The sequence below is a fragment of the Megalobrama amblycephala genome, linkage group LG2 (assembly GCF_018812025.1).
Source record: "Megalobrama amblycephala isolate DHTTF-2021 linkage group LG2, ASM1881202v1, whole genome shotgun sequence".
Taxonomy (NCBI): Eukaryota; Metazoa; Chordata; class Actinopteri; order Cypriniformes; family Xenocyprididae; genus Megalobrama; species Megalobrama amblycephala.
This window is the reverse complement of record NC_063045.1, coordinates 42593308-42611347: the sequence shown is the minus strand read 5'-3', so window position 1 is coordinate 42611347 and position 18040 is coordinate 42593308. Positions and strand designations below refer to the sequence as shown.

General features: G+C 36.8%; 1 protein-coding gene across 4 annotated transcripts in view; it reads right to left on the bottom strand.

The window, feature by feature from the left end:
* Window positions 1-34: 34 nt before the first annotated feature.
* The window catches only part of dmtn (dematin actin binding protein), a 33366-nt gene continuing 15360 nt past the window's right edge, over window positions 35-18040 (bottom strand). For 2 of the 4 annotated variants that reach the window (XM_048176566.1, XM_048176573.1), the window contains exons 2-16: window positions 12975-13034; window positions 12585-12647; window positions 12243-12398; window positions 11901-11945; window positions 7627-7759; window positions 7493-7537; window positions 7177-7320; window positions 5725-5834; window positions 5363-5468; window positions 4939-5003; window positions 3568-3616; window positions 3299-3306; window positions 2907-2972; window positions 2525-2605; window positions 35-1208 (exon numbers count right to left, since the gene is read on the bottom strand). In XM_048176566.1, coding sequence (XP_048032523.1) covers window positions 1095-1208; window positions 2525-2605; window positions 2907-2972; window positions 3299-3306; window positions 3568-3616; window positions 4939-5003; window positions 5363-5468; window positions 5725-5834; window positions 7177-7320; window positions 7493-7537; window positions 7627-7759; window positions 11901-11945; window positions 12243-12398; window positions 12585-12647; window positions 12975-12983 — 1194 coding nt within the window. In that variant the 5' untranslated portion in view covers window positions 12984-13034 and the 3' untranslated portion in view covers window positions 35-1094. The remainder of the gene's footprint in view (window positions 1209-2524; window positions 2606-2906; window positions 2973-3298; window positions 3307-3567; window positions 3617-4938; window positions 5004-5362; window positions 5469-5724; window positions 5835-7176; window positions 7321-7492; window positions 7538-7626; window positions 7760-11900; window positions 11946-12242; window positions 12399-12584; window positions 12648-12974; window positions 13035-18040) is intronic. The other 2 variants (XM_048176583.1, XM_048176591.1) reach the window with 2 other exon arrangements.

The following is an 18040-nucleotide window of genomic DNA, read 5'->3' as shown; positions in this document are numbered from 1 at the left end:
AATTTACCTAACAAATGTTTCTTGACACAAAATCTAACATGAAGCTTTTATTTTCTCAACATTACAGAAAAACTTGTTACAGAAAAACGGTGATGAGACACACAACTATGACCAGACACATAATCGTTGGACGGTCTCCATTAAGCAGTGCATGATTTGATAACACCTATGCCATTTTAAAAGACACCACAATGGAGACCAACTATAGCAGGTATGCAACTAGGCAGGTATGCATCGACATCAAAATCCAAGTAAATGGATTGCTAGTGGCTTCATGTGGAACAAAGATCTTCTAGTGTTGTTCAGTAATTACAACCTACTGCATGGAGCACAAAAACAGTGTATGAGAACCAAAAGCCAGAGCTTTCCAGTGAGCCTGAGCTTAGATATTTCATATTAGTCCACAATATAACACTGCTGCTATTAGCATGAATAGGAGTCATATATCGCAGTGCCTTTTATCGGTAAAACTCAATAAATTATGTAGACTCAGTGTCCATGCATTTTTTAATGAATGATAAAGAACATTTGATTTCTTCTAGGTGTGAGAACTGTTCCTCTAGTGATTGTTAAAACTGAACTGAATCAACACCAGGAACAGACAAAAATAACATGAGATATGTACAGTGTCATACATGTTTGGGATACAATAAATTAAGTTTATAGTGTAATATCAGTGAACACAGTTGAAAAAAGTGATGGTTTACAATTTAAACTTTGTGTAAATATATAGGCCTATTATTATAAACTTCTCTGGGCACTTTAAGAATTTGAAATAGACATAAGGCGTAAAGAAAGGGTTGGAGCAGTTTATGAAATTGATATTCCATCACTAATAATCCCAGTTTTCAGATATGGAGCGACAGTAGGGGATGCGAGAATCTTCATCCTGTCTTTATTATGTACACCAGAGACATATATAGAGAGAGAGAGAGACTGCTGTATATGTGATTGAAATAACATCTGGTAATGCTGCGTCACCTTCCTTGCTTATCTTGAAATGTCTGCATAGCATCCGTATTAGATTAGAGTGGATATTACTAGCATCTCTGGAGGGAGAGTGTTTCAGTGTCCAAGTCCAAAATGTCCAAATGTTAGAAAAGGGACACTTTCTTCTTCAGGTCATTCCGTTTCCATAGTGACAGACGATCAAAGTCTGTGATGGACATTCCAAATAAGCTCTCGAACTCTTCTGGAGACAGATGCCTCTATTAAAGACAAAATAAAAACAATCAGTCAGTTCACAGTATACAGTATGTGTTATATAGTAGATTCCTCTATTAAAGACAAAATCCTACAACTTAACTTCAAATATTACAATCAAAATTATATAAAAAATTCTGCTTATTGTTGTACCCAATATGAGATGAGATGAGATACCATAATCATAATATTTGTTTAGTCAGTTTTAAGTCTAAAATAATTTTTTTTTAATTAAAACTGTTATTAAAAAATAAAAATTATATATTTCTTATATATATTTATTTTATTAACATTTATTTTTTTATATACATTTATATCATATATTTATGGTAGGAGTGTTTGGAAAAACATAATAATAATAATAATAATAATTATTATTATTATTATTATTATCATGGTAATAACAAATGTATTAAAACAATTTATTAAAATGTATTCATTTATTTTATTTTATTTTTTTGTGGTAGGAGGGTTTGGAAAAATGTAGTAGTAATAATAATGAACAAATGAAAATATGAAAATTTATTTTAAAGTAAATATATTTGTGGTAGGTGTTTGGAAAAATAAAATAATAATACATAAATAAATAACAATAATGAACAACAACAAAAATAATAATAATACGAGAACAATTTTAAAATATTAAAATGTATTTAAAAAGATTATTTATTAAAAAAATATATATATATATGTTTGGCAAATAAAAAAATAATAATAAATGAACAATTTGAAAATATTAAATGTATTTTTAAAATATAATTTTTATTTATTTGTCTTGAAGTGTTTGAAAAACAAAACAACAACAACAACAATAATAATAACAATAATAAATGAACAATTTGAAAATATCAAAATGTATTTTTTAAATATTATTTATTTACTTGTAGGAGTGATTGGCAAACATAATAATAATAATGGTTTATTGAAAACAATGTTTATTTTATTACAATGTATTTATTTGTGGTAGGAGTGTTTGGAAAAATAGTAATAATAATAATGAACAATTTGAAAATATTGAAATTTATATTTAAAGTGTTAAATAATAATAACAAATGAACAAATTGACAATATTAAAATGTATTTTAAACATTATTTATTTATTTGTCATAGGAGTGTTTGGAAAACAATAGTAATAATACTTTAATATTTTTTTAATATTAATATGATTTGTTTTATTAATATTATTTGTTATATTAATATATTTCTTTTGAGCTGATAGTGGCAAGGAAATTTTATACTTTGCCTTTCAAGGACCTCAAACTTAACATTAACTTAACATTAACTTTTTACTAATGTTAACTAGTGCTTATTTGTGACTTACCTCTAATCTGGTTCTGTCAACACCTGGAGGAAGTTTACTGCGCCCTCTGTGGGTCACAACTAGCATTTCATATGGATATATCTGAAGGGAGAGGTGAGATTTTATTATATTTTGGGTACATTATATTCAGTACCCATCCTTTTTGATTCACTGGACACAGAATACAGGCCAAAAGGCTTGTTCAAGGGAGAATGTTTACTACACATTTAGCCTCCAAAGTTTTCAGTTCAATATTGCCTTCAGTCATACTGCCATATTGAATTCTGCATTCAATGGATGCGAGGCTTAGAAGCAACATGGATGTGAGTGAACATATGGCATGGGGTTAGAAGAGAGAAACAGAGCATGAAAACTTTGGAGGGTGTCTTAAGATCTGCCTCACCTTCTGTTCCAGAATACTAGGAAGAGAGTTTCCTCTGTCCATTCTCCCACTCTGTGAATCGCCATTCTTTGAAGACACCACCACCCCATCCCCGAGAAAAATGGCCCCCAGGACAAAGGAGATCAATATGAAACAGGTAAATTTAGAGAGGAGGGTCTCACTACATCCATAATAATGAATCAGGATCATTTGACTCATTATTAAGTATGTAAACAGTATGTGGAGATCAAATGAGTCAGAAGCCATGAAAAAGGAGTGTAGACTAATGTCAGGGTAAAGATACATTAGTAGCAGGAACAGGGTGTGATTTCCATGTCAGAGCCTATAGCTGTCAGCAAATTATAAAACCCAAACGCCATGCTTGTTAAATCAAATAAACAAAGCTGTCTTACCTGTACACCTGGGGAACATATAAAGGAAAAACAAATGAGTTAAAATAAACATGGAATCATTTAGGAAATATTCAGTAAAATACTTTGAGGTCCAAAAGTATTAAATCATTCAATCAAATGGGGATGTACCAAACATTTGTTCATAGTCATGTTCATTTCCATTCAAAATCACACTCAAATTGTTATTCTGCCTGTTAATATAATTTATAATGGAACTTTAATACATGAAGAGAATCTTGCTTGTGTATATATACATTTTCTGACCTTACCTGTTTTTAGTTTGCCATTGTCTGTGGAGGTAAAGTCTGCGGACTGCAGCTACATGCAGAAAGAAAAAAAAACAAAACAATTACTCATATTAGAGACACTAAAGGACTACAAGAACATCTTAAACAACAGCTGACATGTTTGCCACATGCTTGGCATGTCTTTAAAAGGGTCATATGAAATATCTATCTTGATTTTCTGAAATAAAACAGTTCAATGTAGTATCTAAACTAGGGGTGTCAAACTCAGTTCCTGGAGGGCCACTGTCTAGCATCAGGATTACTAGAAACTTCCAGGCAGTGGTTTTGGAGCTGGTTGGAGTTTGATACATGTGATCTAAACAAACAATCTCAAAATCCAGCTTTTATGATTGGTGGCTGCCCATATTTATACCTTCCAAACTATGTTGGACATGACAGCAAACCAATCTTTTCTAAATAAGCACTGTGCAAAGAGGTTAGCCAATCAAAACAGATTGTATTTACATATTCAAATTTACACACAGGCTTAACCCTCTGGTCCGCTTCGTTTGTGGGTCACACTTTGCGTCCTTCATGGTCAAAAGTGATTGAAGCCTTGAAATGTAACTTTTTTATCTTTAGGAAAATGTAATATATTTTTGTTCAATAATATTTTTTGATCATTATTTAAAATTTTGAGGGTATTTTATGATACTATGCAATATGTATAAAATTTTTATTAGCTATATACACATTTTTTTCTAATATATTTTTAAATTATTTTTAAATTAAAGCAGTATTCCATGTTAAAAAAGAGACAAGGCATTTAAAATTCAATTTTTTTTAAGGTAGATTGGTGCCATCTGGTGGGAGTAAAAAAAGAAAATCTTATGTAATGCTATGGTGTATGGTCTATATAGATTCCTATATAGTTCTATATAAAGTGGCTTAAAATTCTCTGGTGTTTTTTTTTTAGACATAAATACTTAGTTTTATTAAGTTGTGGGTTTGGATTTATGCTTAGACATTCTCAAAGACTACGTTTTGTCAAGGTTTAGATTTTTTTTTGTTTGAAATGTTGATTTGAAGTGTCAGTTTTTGCATGAATTTTCCTACAGTCAAACCTGAACATAGAGTGTTATAGTCGCGCTAGTTCATATATTATTGTGCACTTTCTTTTTTTTCTGCACAGTGGCGTATTTCCCATTCATTCCCACAGTTTTCGTATTTTCCATTCATTTCCTATGTTGGTCATTTTTGTGTCAATGTGTCATCCCATACCGATGAAGCAAAAAAATAAAATTTTGAAATTTGAATTCTGAATTTTAAATGCAAAAATCACTCAGGGACCAGGGGGAGGAACATATGATTAAAATTTATAATACGACCCCTTTAAAGATGAATCTCTTTTACCCTTGTGAGGCCTGTTCGACTGCAAGGAGGTAAAGAGGCAGATTTAGTAGCACTGGCTGATGATCCTGCAATGAATGTAAATGAAACATTTAATTATAAGCACAATAGACATTTCTCTATAGATTTTGTGTGTGTGTGTGTGTCCTCCGGGGGCAATGTTAGCAGTGATGCCATAGAAGAACCATTCTTGGTTCCCCAAAGAAGTTTCAGTTCTTAAAATAACTTGTTTTCTTAGTGTAAAGTACATTTTAATAAACTTTTTCTACCATAAATAATATTTTGTGCAATGGAAAGGTTCCATGGATGTTTCTTCCACAGATGCCAATAAAGAACCTTTATTTTTATTCTTTAGTGTATCCTTTTCGCATACAAAAAATACTCAATACTGTTGAAGTGCACTAAGACTAAAACAGACATCACATACCCAAATGTATGTTTGTCCCATCTGGCAGGGAACGTGTTTTTCTACGGATGAGCACTGATTTCTCTATTTCCTCCTTCAGGATCAATTTGCCCAAGTTGGACTGTATCTGAAAAACAAACAGCCCAGTCATGATTAGAGAGCTCCATAAAGCGCTGGCCTCATGTTGTGTGTGGATATCCTTCCAGCACTCCCTTCAATTTAATGGCCTGCAAACAAAACACTTAATCATCTAGCCTTAGAGAAAATATTCCCAGCCCAGCGTCTGATTTATTCGAGACAGACAGACAATGAGGGATATTAATCTTAACAGGATGTATTGATGTGGGACAGTGAGTCCTGCTCCAGACAAAAGCTGCTTTCACCTTCTGAAGTTCCTGTTCTTGTAGTCTCTTTGCATCTTCAGTCAGGTCTTCAAACTCATCGTCCTCCACTGGTTTTCCCTGCTCGGCTGCCTTCTTCCTCCACTCGATCTCTGTGAGGAATTGACAGGCATTGTAAAAAAAAGTGTATCGTACCTTGAGTATGTACCAACAAAGGGGCTTTTGCACTGGGTATTTATTAAAGTAAGTAAGTTATAGGAACTAGCCACCAGAGGAGTCCCTCGAGAACTAAGTGTTCCCCTAGGACCATTTTTCTGGTTGCATTCGCACAGCCAGTTGGAACTTTGTAGTGATGTAAGCCGTCACTTATGTCCTGCCTTTTTCATGTCTGTGTTTACACAGCTTTTTAAAAATGCAGAGTGTCAGTGTTTCACATGCATTTAGCCAATCAATGTATACTTACTAATCAGGAAGGACACAAAGTTTCCAGCATTAAATTTATAAATACAGCATTTTATGACAAAATTCAAAATGGCAGGTGCCCAAAATGATCGACGTGGGAAATATGGGTATTATTTGACTCGGTATGTTGCACTAAATTTAAAAAAGACCAGTTTTGGGCAAAACATTCAGCAGTCATAAGCAAAAATAGCCATTTTTCATATCTCCTGTCCTGGCCAGTAGGTGGCGCTGTGCCGAAATGCTGCAAGTAGCCTCAAGTCATGTTTGTGAGGACATATACCAATTTTGGTCTGAATACGCTAAAGTATTGCGCGATATAGCCTTGCGTCCATTTTGATGTGCTCTTTGTCAAATTCGCCGCACATTATTCGAGAATGTTTTGGTCTATCAAAAAGCTTTTAATAACTTTTTGCCAGCATGGTCTGAAGATGATGTGAGCCAATTTCGGTGAAAATCGGACAAACTGTCTAGGACGTCATAGGATGCAATCTAATCGTCGTGCTAAGGAATCAGAGGAAAAAAGAATTTAGTTTTTTTAGCCCTTATGGTTCAAAAGTTATTAGCATAAGTGTAAGTGTCACTTTGGACAGTTGGTGGCGCTAGAGAGATTCCAAAATTGCTGAGGTTACTGTATGGACTGTCCGCTATCTGTGTGCCAAATTTCATAATTTTCCCGGGCTGCCATAGACTTCAAGAGTGGAAAAGATAAAGAAGAAGAAAGAGGAAGTAGAAGAAAACTAACGGATACAATAGGCGTCTCTGCACCTTTGGTGATTGGCCCCTAATTAATCAAATTAGTAATATCAATCAGACATTTCAAACAAATATATATGATAAAAAAGTTAATTATTTCAAATTGCATCTGCAATTTCTGCAACTCTGCATGCTTCTCTAAAGCTGCAATAACAGAATGAGAAAACCCCCCGACACATTTCACCTTCAATATACAGCTGTGTTTGGACCAATAAAATGTCACTGTGGGCGGGGCTACTGTCCAATGCGACAGAAATATGAAAGCTGATGAGCATTTACCCATAGTAGCTAGAGAGGGTGGACAGGGCCAGTACTCTGTCTCTATCTTTGAAGGCTGGTTAGGATCAGGTGGTTGGGCTGCTGGGAACTTGGAGGACTCAATGATGACATCCTGTTTATTATGAGACATTACAGTCTCTCTGTCTGAGGACAGGGAGAAGATAAACATCAAAACATCACCAGCACGATGTTAACAGTTCATCTTTCCTAACACCTTGGAAAACCAATAATCATACATGAAAGTGAGGTCACTAACTATAATATATAACAACAACAACAAAAAACATTATAATAAAAAAAATAAATGAACAAATACCGTGTTTGTAAATTGGTGGCTTCTTATAGATGTTGGTGCCACTGTCTGAAACATGAATGGATGTACAGTTACAACACATTTGAATGATTATGAAACATATCATTGCTATAAAAACCCTAGCATGAACTAAGTACCTGGTGTGTGGAAGTGCTGCATGGGGCCTTTGGAGGCAGAGCTGATTTTGCGGAGCTGCACCGTGGAGCCCATGTTGGATCCTCCTGGAGACCCCTGCTCTGGCCACTCCTTCGACTCCTTTGAGGCAAATATCTGAATAAACAGGGGAATATTGAAGCACTCGCTTGGTGTACAGAGTGGACACAATTTAAGCACTCAGCATGTTAACAGAAGCCAAACCAATATATTTTACTGTCTGCATCAATAATATGACACTGCAAACTCATGCCTTACTGTAAAATATGCCAACGGCGGTCAGCAGATTAGAATGCCATTTGATTCCACTGTTCAAAGTTCTAGAGTAAGTTAAAATTTAGCTAAATAGGAATGCACGATATTACAATTCTGGCTGATACCAATATGATGCTAATTATGTTAAAATTCATGACATTTTTTAAAAGACAATTCACTAAAAACTAAAATGAAATATAATATGGATAATACATGGATAATTCTTTTGAGATTTGCTAAATAATGATTTGGTGAATAATGTTTATATGACTGGACCACAATAATGTAAATTAAAGCCATTAAATTAAATATTAAAGCATTAATAATAATTGATCATTTATTAATATCATAGGTTAATATCAACATTCAATATTACAACAATAGTATTAATTATAATTAATACAAATTAATAATATTAATCAGTGGTGAAAGACTACATTTTAATTGTATTTATTATGAATAACAATGTTAATAATTCACTGCTCAAAAAAAATTAAAGGAACACTTTTTAATCAGAGAATAGCATCAAGTCAGTTGAACTCCTGGGATATTGATCTGGTCATTAAGTAGCAAAGGGGGTTGTTAATCAGTTTCAGCTGGTGTTAATGAAATTAACAACAGGCGCACTAGATGGGCAACAATGAGACGACCCCCAAAACAGGAATGGTTTTACAGGTGGAGGCCACTGACATTTTTTTCCCTACTCATCTTTTCTGACTGTTTTTCAGTAGTTTTGCATTTGGCTTGGGTCAATGTCACTACTGGCAGCATAAGCCAATACCTGGAACCTACAGAGGTTGCACAGGCAGTCCAACTCCTCCAGGATGGCACAACATTGTGCCATTGACAGAAGATTTGCTGTGTCTCCCAGCACAGTCTCAAGAGCATGGAGGAGATTCCAGGAGACAGACAGTTACTCTAGGAGAGCTGGACAGGGCCGTAGAAGGTCCTTAACCCATCAGCAGGACCGGTATCTGCTCCTTTGTGCAAGGAGGAACAAGATGAGCACTGCCAGAGCCCTACAAATTGACCTCCAGCAGGCCACTGGTGTGAATGTCTCTGACCAAACAATCAGAAACAGACTTCATGAGGGTGGCCTGAGGGCCCAACGTCCACGGAGGGCCCAACGTCCTCTAGTGGGCCCGGTGCTCACTGCCCGCCACCAGAACACCAGAATTGGCAGGTCCGCCACTGGCGCCCTGTGCTTTTCACAGATGAGAGCAGGTTCACCCTGAGCACATGTGACAGACGTGAAAGGGTCTGGAGAAGCCGTAGAGAATGTTATGCTGCCTGTAACATCATTCAGCATGACCGGTTTGGTGGTGGGTCGGTGATGGTCTGAGGAGGCATATCCATGGAGGGACACACAGACGTCTACAGGCTAGACAATGGCACCCTGACTGCCATTAGGTACCGGGATGAAATCCTTGGACCCATTGTCAGACCCTACGCTGGTGCAGTGGGTCCTGGGTTCCTTCTGGTACATGACAATGCCCGGCCTCATGTGGCGAGTATGCAGGCAGTTCCTGGAGGATGAAGGAATTGATACCACTGAATGGCCCCCATGCTCACCTGACCTAAATCCAATAGAACACCCCTGGGACATTATGTTTTGGTCCATCCGACGCTGCCAGGTTGCACCTCAGACTGTCCAGGAGCTCAGAGATGCCCTGGTCCAGATCTGGGAGGAAATACCCCAGGACACCATCCGTCATCTCATTAGCAGCATGCCCTGACGTTGTCAGGCATGTATACAAGCACGTGGGGGCCATACAAACTACTGAGTACCATTTTGAGTTGCTGTAATGAAATTTCAGCAAAATGGACTAGCCTGCTGCATCATTTTTTCACTTTGATTTTCAGAGTGTCTTTGAATTCAGTCCTCTGTAGGTTGATAATTTTCATTTCCATCAAACGATGTGGCATCATTTAGTTCCTAACACATTAGCCAGTCCATATCATTATAGAGATCTACTATACCAGTGGTTCCCAAACTGGGGTACGTGAGGTGACAAAAGGGGGTACGCGAACAAAATGCTGTGTAGTTCATTTAATTCTACCTTTAAATAATATTAAAATCGAGCATGTATTTCTAACTGCCAAAATGTAAATCCAGCACATTTAATCAAATTACCTCATCATTTGCAGTCAAAAATGACTGTATCCACACAAGCAGTATGCATATGATAGATTGTGTGCAGTCTGCTGATTTAAATCGCGCTAAATTACTGCCGTTCTCGACAATGCACCTTTGTAACAGTAGGGATTCAGCACTTACTCGCATGAAGAACAAATAGACACAGATAATGGATTAATTTCGATTTAAGACTCGTTCCCAAATATCCACATGACTGCAAACGTGACATTATTATACAACAGGTCAAAAAACAAAACATACATTTTAAACACAGTACTGTCAGTATTTACTCTATTTTGCAATGAAATAATAGTTCTAACGAAAACCACAGCAGAACTACAACACACGTCTGTGTTTCGCGAACAATTCTGCGGCTTTGAACGAATCATAAGAGTCAATGATTCAATGATTCATTCACAGCCACTTGCTTCATTACTGAATGAATGGCTCGATGACTCACTCATAAAAACAGTGACTTGCTGCCACCTACTGGCGGTTTTAGTTTAATATTTAAAAGTTTTACTTAGTTTTACCATCATTGCATATTTCTCTATTGAAATTTTTTTTATTTAAAACAGTATTTATTTTATAAAGTTATTCAGAAAGGTAAAAAAAAAATGCACTGGAAGATCAATTTAGGGGGCAAATATTGTCCCTTAATGGTAAAGGTGTGACTGCAGTCTAAGTGGAAGAGAGGGGGTACGCGGAAGGATGGTAATCCCTTCAGCGGGTACTCCAAGCTAAAACGTTTGGGGACCACTGTACTATACTGATCCACATTGAGATCTGATGTGTTTTCAAAGTGTTCCTTTAATTTTTTTGAGCAGTGTATATTAAATTCATATTCACATTCAATATTTAAAAATATATTATAATGAATAATATTATTATAATTAATAAATATTAAATTATGTTAAAATTCATGACATTCAAATTGTAGCTGATTACAATATGTTGCTAATTATTATAAGTGGCAGATATTAAAATTCAATAGTACTTTTTAAAAAACTATACACTAAAAACTAAAATGAAATATAATATGGATAATAAGTGGGTGTTCCCTTTGATAGTTGCTAAATAATGATTAGTTAAATAATGTGTATGCGCCTTAACTGTAATATGTGAATTAAAGACATTAAATTAAATTTTAATAAAAATATTAATTAAACAATACAACAATATTGTAATATTATAGTATTAGATAGTAATCAATACAAATTAATTATATTAATCAGTCAATAAAGACTTAATTATTATGATTAATAATGTTAATAATTCATTATTAATTCACATTCAGTATTAATTCATATGTGTTATTTAAAAAAATATTAGAATACTACAATATAATAATCTAATTAATATTATTAAATATAATTAATAAAAAATTAAATAATATTAAAATTTTGTCCGATAATGATACAATAATTATTTTCATATTATGGCCAATAATCAATAAATGGATTATACTAAAATTCAATAAGGTGAATTCAGGTTGACTGGGACACGTTTTGCCATTGAGATAATTTAGAAAAAGTGTCCCAATCAACCTGAATTCACCCTGCTAATTTTGGTAAATAAAAGACTAAAATTAAATATAACATGGAAAATAAGTGGATGTCTTTAATGAGAATTAAATTAAATTAAATAATAAATAAATTAAAGTACATTGGTCCATATTCACTCTAGCAAACGTAATTGAAATACAACTGAAACTGAATGTCATTTAAAATGGCAGTGTCATTTAACTGATTGACTGGCTCAGTAAAACAATCACATTTGAAGTGTGCAGGAAGATAAATATGATCGTTAAAACTAGTGATCAGTGACTAGTGACCGTCCTGATTGACAAGAGGCTTGATGTCTCACCTCAGGGGAAGGAGGGGGCGAGATAGAATGAGGTGACATTGATCTCTGGAGGAGACAAGGAGAGAAAACAGAACACACACATACAGTACATGCATCGTCTTCAAGGCCTGACATTCAAGTACACTTTTACACACACAAATGATTTAACATGCATAACAAAGCTTGACTAATAACATTAAAGTTACATCTCACCATTACATTCAGCTTCCTGTTTGCCAAAACACATATATTGATTCCACTTTAAGTGGAAGTTGTAAAACGTACAATAAACCTACTCAAATGTTTCCCGATGGTACAATGAAACAAAGACTCGATCTAAAGAGACACTGGTTCTTTTCTGACCTCTCTGCTTCTGGAGAGACCCATTCGATCCAGGGCTGAGATATTGAAATGCGGCTCGTACACCATCAGATCTGGCCGTTCCACCTCAAGTATGGCTTTGTCTTTGGGAATGGCGGCCAAGTCTTTATATCCAATGACCTGATTGTCCATTCGTGCCTTTGGGGAGTTAAAAAGAAAGAGGCTGAGTTCAGTTTGGCGTGAAAGAAGCGGTTGTCCTCTGAAATGCCTCATGGGGTTCCTAGGAACTGGGATATTGAGCATGTGCTTTATGGCAGATAACAGAACGGAAAGTGTTATCTGTGAAACTGAAAGCTATTGAGCGCCCAGGCTAGTTTTACTTACCACAATAGAGGTGGCTGGGGATCCAGGAGCACTTGGACCCCGGGAAGACGGGGCCGTCCCTGCCTGCAGATCAAAAAGGTCAAAGGTCATAATTTAACTGCTCCTATCCAATGACATGTTGTTAATGAGAAATAAGACCTATATCTAATATCATCAATCAAACTGATGATGTCTGTCACTCGGCCACGCCCCCTTTCCATTCTCACTAAGTGGAAAAAACCCAGTGCAGATATGATCATACTTCAATGGGTTTACTTTGTCAGAAATATAATATAGATTAGTATATGAGAACATTTAAAAAAAAAAAGCTATATAAATATTTCAGAAACCTCAGTGTTAGGAGATCAATGATTCATGGCAACAAGGTGAAATAAAATCAACATACTTTACCTTTTGCATGACTGAGGAAAACTATAAAACTCCCTTCTTTGTTCTTCCAGTTACACAGATCTGCAATAAAACATAAAAAGGCCAAACGTGAATTCAAAATAGAAACAAATTAGGTTACTGTAGGTATTTTCTAAAATAAACTTTTTTGTTACCTGGGTGTATTTATTTATTATCTCATTTTAACATGTTAACATCCTTAAAAAAAAATTAATTAAGAGTCAAAAATGTTAGTATAAAGACTTATTCTCAGAAAATATTTCTTGAATTATGTTTTTTTATTTTTCTTTATTAGATTTTCTTTACTTAGAATTTTAAGAAATATATTATTATTATTATTATTATCATGTACACTACCATTCATAACTCCAGAGTTGGTAATATTAAAAAAAGAAGAAGAAGTCTATTCTCACTAAGGCTGGATTTATTTGATTAAAAAGCACAGTAAATATTGTGAAATATATTTTACAATTTAAAGTGACTGTTTTCTATGTGAATATATTTGAAATATAATTTAATCCTGTGATGGCAAAGCTGAATTTATAAAACGGATAGTTCTGGCCCTTGTTTCTGATTGGTTGAGCCAAGCTGTTGTAAAAGTCCAAAAAACATACAGCTGACCGCATTACATAAGTATCACTGCACCACTGAGTGTGTATGTTGCTGCATCTGTCTTAGCAACATAAACATATGTTTGTTCTTTATTGATTTTGTTCATTGAAGCTTACTGCATTATGTAGAAGAGTATTGTGAGAGAGATATCGAGTGACCGAGAGTATTACCCGCATTCAAATTTAGCATTTTCCTTCAGGTCAGTCCTATGTTCATAATAAGATATCCATTTGAATTTGCTGTGATCTTGTCCTTTTAACATTTAATGGGTTTCCCCGTTCTCTGCTGACACTGACAGCGCTAGTCCAAGCATTTGTCATTTGCGTCTTGTTCCGTGTTCACAACAAGTTTCAATATAAAAGTCTTTGTGACAGAGTGCCTCGCTCTTAAAGACAATCTTTGCCGCCATCTAATGGCGTAATAATGTAACTTCTGTTGCTGTTCACGGTCAGGGACTATTTTTTCCAGTGGAAGGAAGGCTTTTAATGATTTTACTTCATGAAAGTTGCATTGATACATATTTTTTTGGCTTTAATATTTGTATTGTGTGGTAACCGTTTTATAAAAGCAATAAGTCCTGTGAAGCTGCGGCTTACAGTGAATTTATAACAGCTAAGGTGGTTTTAGGGACTCCGCTCCACATCGTGCCTAACAACGCCCCTTTAGCTGTTATAAATTCACGAGGTGTAAAACCACGGCTTCATGGGGCTTATTGCTTTGCTATTGAACAACTGTTGAAAAATGTTGTGTTGCGTATTATATTTATGAAAACCATGATACATTCCAGGATTCTTTGATAAATAAAAAGCATTTATTTGAAATATAATGTTTTAAAACATTATAAATGCCACTTTTGATCAAAATTCTTTCAAGAAAATAAAAAATAAATAAAAACATGATACTGATCTCAGACTTTTGAACAGTAGTGTATTATTTTTCTTTATTATCTTAGATTTATGCTTAAATCAAAATATCCTCTTAAATGAAGTCTTAGTATTGATTGTTTCTTAAAGAACATTTTTAAAACCTTCAAATCTTGTTCTAAGTATATTGAGATATTTTTAGTGGAAAACAATATTTTACAAGGCATTTCCCATTCTTTGGAAAACATAAAAGTTAAATTGGAAACAGAAAGATGGTCTTGATAATCTGCTATGAGTTTTAATATAAATCACAATTTTAGAATTGTGAATACAGTGTGCTCCAAAACAACATTGTGAAATTCAGATGAGTTCATTTAAACTGTTTCTGCATGAAAGTCCCATTAGCCCATCTCACATTAGCAGACTATATCACCGGAGCATTCCTGCAATTCAGTCTGAGCTGATCCATTTAATTATCCTCCCACTGAGAGTGTTCAACACGCCCACTGATATCACACACATTTCATCGCCCAACACAGGATGTTTGGATAAAAAGGTTATTCCACACGTAGCTTCTACTGTATTCAGAGATGCATATTTATTTGTTTTTAGGAAACTGCAGTCTTACAAAAAAGGTTCAAAGAGGTTCTATATAGATCCCTAGGATTGTTGACTCAATTTTAAAGAACGCTTCATGCCAAAAAGGTTATATGTAGAAATGCCTTAAATGATTGCATTGTACTTTCATGTTTAATGGGTTGTTTTTTATTCTAGTGATCAAGAATGTTTACAAGCTGTTTAAGTCATAAAATTGAATTAAAATGAAGAATGGAAAAAAAAAAAATTAAAACTAAATTCATAAAATGATCCCTGATGGGAAGCCCTAAAAGGTTCTATATATGAAGCACCAGACAGAACCTGTTCTATGTAGAACCTTTTCTTCAGAAAGTGTGTTTAGAGCGGTATTTCTTCTAGCTCCATTTAATATGGCGCTTCATATATATTGAATTTTAGTATTTCAACTTGTTTTATTTCAGTTAGTTGCCTAGGCAACAGTTCTAATTTAAGTTTTTCATCCAATATTTCTATTTGATTTCATTTCTATTTAGCTTTTATTTATATCCATTTCAGTTTTAGTAATTTTAGTATTTCAACTTGTTTTATTTCAGTTAGTTGCCTAGGCAACTATTCTAATTTAAGTGTTCATCCAATATTTCTATTTTGTTATTTCTATTTAGCTTCATTTATATTCATTTGTTTTAGTAATTTTAGTGTTTCAACTTGTTTTATTTCAGTTAGTTGCCTAGGCAACAGTTCTAATTTAAGTGTTCATCCAATATTTCTATTTTATTTCTATTTAGCTTCATTTATATTCATTTCAGTTTTAGTAATTTTAGTGTTTCAACTTGTTTTCAGTTAGTTGCCTAGGCAACAGTTCTAATTTAAGTTCCCTTTCAGTCGGTCACGTTCGACGTACGTCAGTAGTGACCGACGAATTGGGATATCGCTAGAGAGCCCTATCAGCTTCGAGTGAACTAAAACAAGCCAATGGAATTGGCGTGCGATATTTGCATAATGCGCACCGCCTCCGACAGGTGTATATAAATAGGAAGCAGATGCAATCGCACTCTGTCTTTCGCTTCGGAGCCAACAGTTGGTGTCCAGCTTCAGACTTCACAAGAGTGAAACTAAACAGCCTTGGAGATTCAGCGTCTGTTTGTGTTGGCGTTAAGGCACAACAGCGAGGTCGCGAGCTTCCCGGGGAGCCTGAGCTTAAGCTCTCAACTGCTGTTTTAACAGCAACTGAATTCCCATATAAAACGCAGTTGTCTGTTGCGATTTGGGCTGGTTCCTCCCGGAGTGGTGTACCTGAACACATCGCGTCACTCCCTGTGTGCTTCAGCACGAGAGAGCTGACTCTTCCCCTTCTAAAAGAGCTTTACAGACAGACACTGCGTCTTTTTCAAGACGTCATTCTGTCTGTGCATTTCTGGAGGCGGTCGTTTCCTATCCTCACTGACGGCCACAATCACTTTCTCTCATGTCTGCTTAGCGTGCTGAGACTGTGTTTGTGGGTGGTTCATATTTTCTTATGAGAATATGCCCACGTCGGCGCGTTGTTTGTCTCGCCTTTCTCGTAAGGGCTTGAGCGTTCAGCGCGCCGTGTGCCGTCGAGCTGCCGGCTGATAGCGCGCGTTGCCATGGCAACCCTGCGCGTCGTCTGGCGCTCTAGATGCACGGTCGAGACTCGAGCGCCTTTAATGAGGTGGAGTCCCCTCACTTATTCCCCGATCTAGTTTATTTTTCTGAATAAGAAAAATACTACTTTGGTTAATAAGCCTGGGTGACCAGAGGATCACAGTGGGGCTATACCCGCCGAGCCATTCTCCGTGGGCCCCCCACTCCTCTAGTGCATCGCAAACATGTTGTGACTATGTCCGTGGGTGGTTCATGTTTAATAAAACATGGCCACGTCGGCACCCAGTGCGCCGTGTGTCGTCCAGTTGGACGGCCACATTCACTGTCCAACATGGCTGGTAGCTTCTGCTTGGATTGCTGGTCCTTCTCATGAGGGACCTAGCGTCTTAGTCGGAGCTCCAGCAGAGGATCAGATGTCAACTGCTACATTGGAGAGAGTATTGTTGGGCTCTGAAAATGAAGATGATGCTGAGCGTCCCACAGTCGTGATGTGCTCATGCTGAATCAGATTCAGACTTGACAACCATGCTTTCCCGGGCCCCTGGGGGCGTTGTGTGACGCGCACTCGCCTTGCCCCGCCCCCTGTGCCCGGACGTGCATGGAAAAACTTGGCAGTTTTGTAGCCTCTTTGGTGTTAAATATGGAACGCCAAGGGGGCCATAATCTGCATTACAAGTTTTCTCTCTCACTACCCTTTAGGGTGGGGTCGCAGTGCTACGGGCACACCACCTCTGCCCTGCATGGGTCTTGGCCCCCGGCAAGTCCGTGGTAGGCCAAAGCACTCATTGCATGTGGGTAGTTCTGAGTCAGGGTTGAGCTACGCATGATGCAGGTCATAGCGCAGGCCTCTGGCCAGACAATGTCCACCATGGTGGTCCGGAAACACCCCTGGCTAGTCTTGCTGGGATGTGTCATCGTCAAGTACACTTTCTCAATGTGCTCATCTCACAAGCTGGCCTAAAACCCAGCCCGCTCTCCCCACAGCCAACCCAGTTGGTTAGCAGGAGGTGGTCCTGGGGATATGGTGACCTGCAGCTGAAGTAAACAGTTCTTTCCCCGGAGGAGGGCCGGGTGGAGATTTCTGGTCTGTTCCGCCGCTGGCTCTCCGGAGTCCAGCGGTACCCACGAATAGAACTGTTATCTGATCCTCCAGGTCCCAAGAGGGTGTGGCTGGTAGTGTGCAAGGCCCCCCCTTGCCACTCTCAGCCCTCTCTCACTTCACCAGCAGGTTCCAGTGTGGTGGTTCAGGCCGCACCCCATGTGCCGTCTCCCATTCACACTGCTACCTCGCAGAGTCTGACCACACTCCGGGCCGCTCCCATGCTGTCCGAGTTGGGTCCCCGTACTCTGCTTGCGGCTGTCAGCGTGCGAGGCCCTGCCTTGTCACGCGCAGCC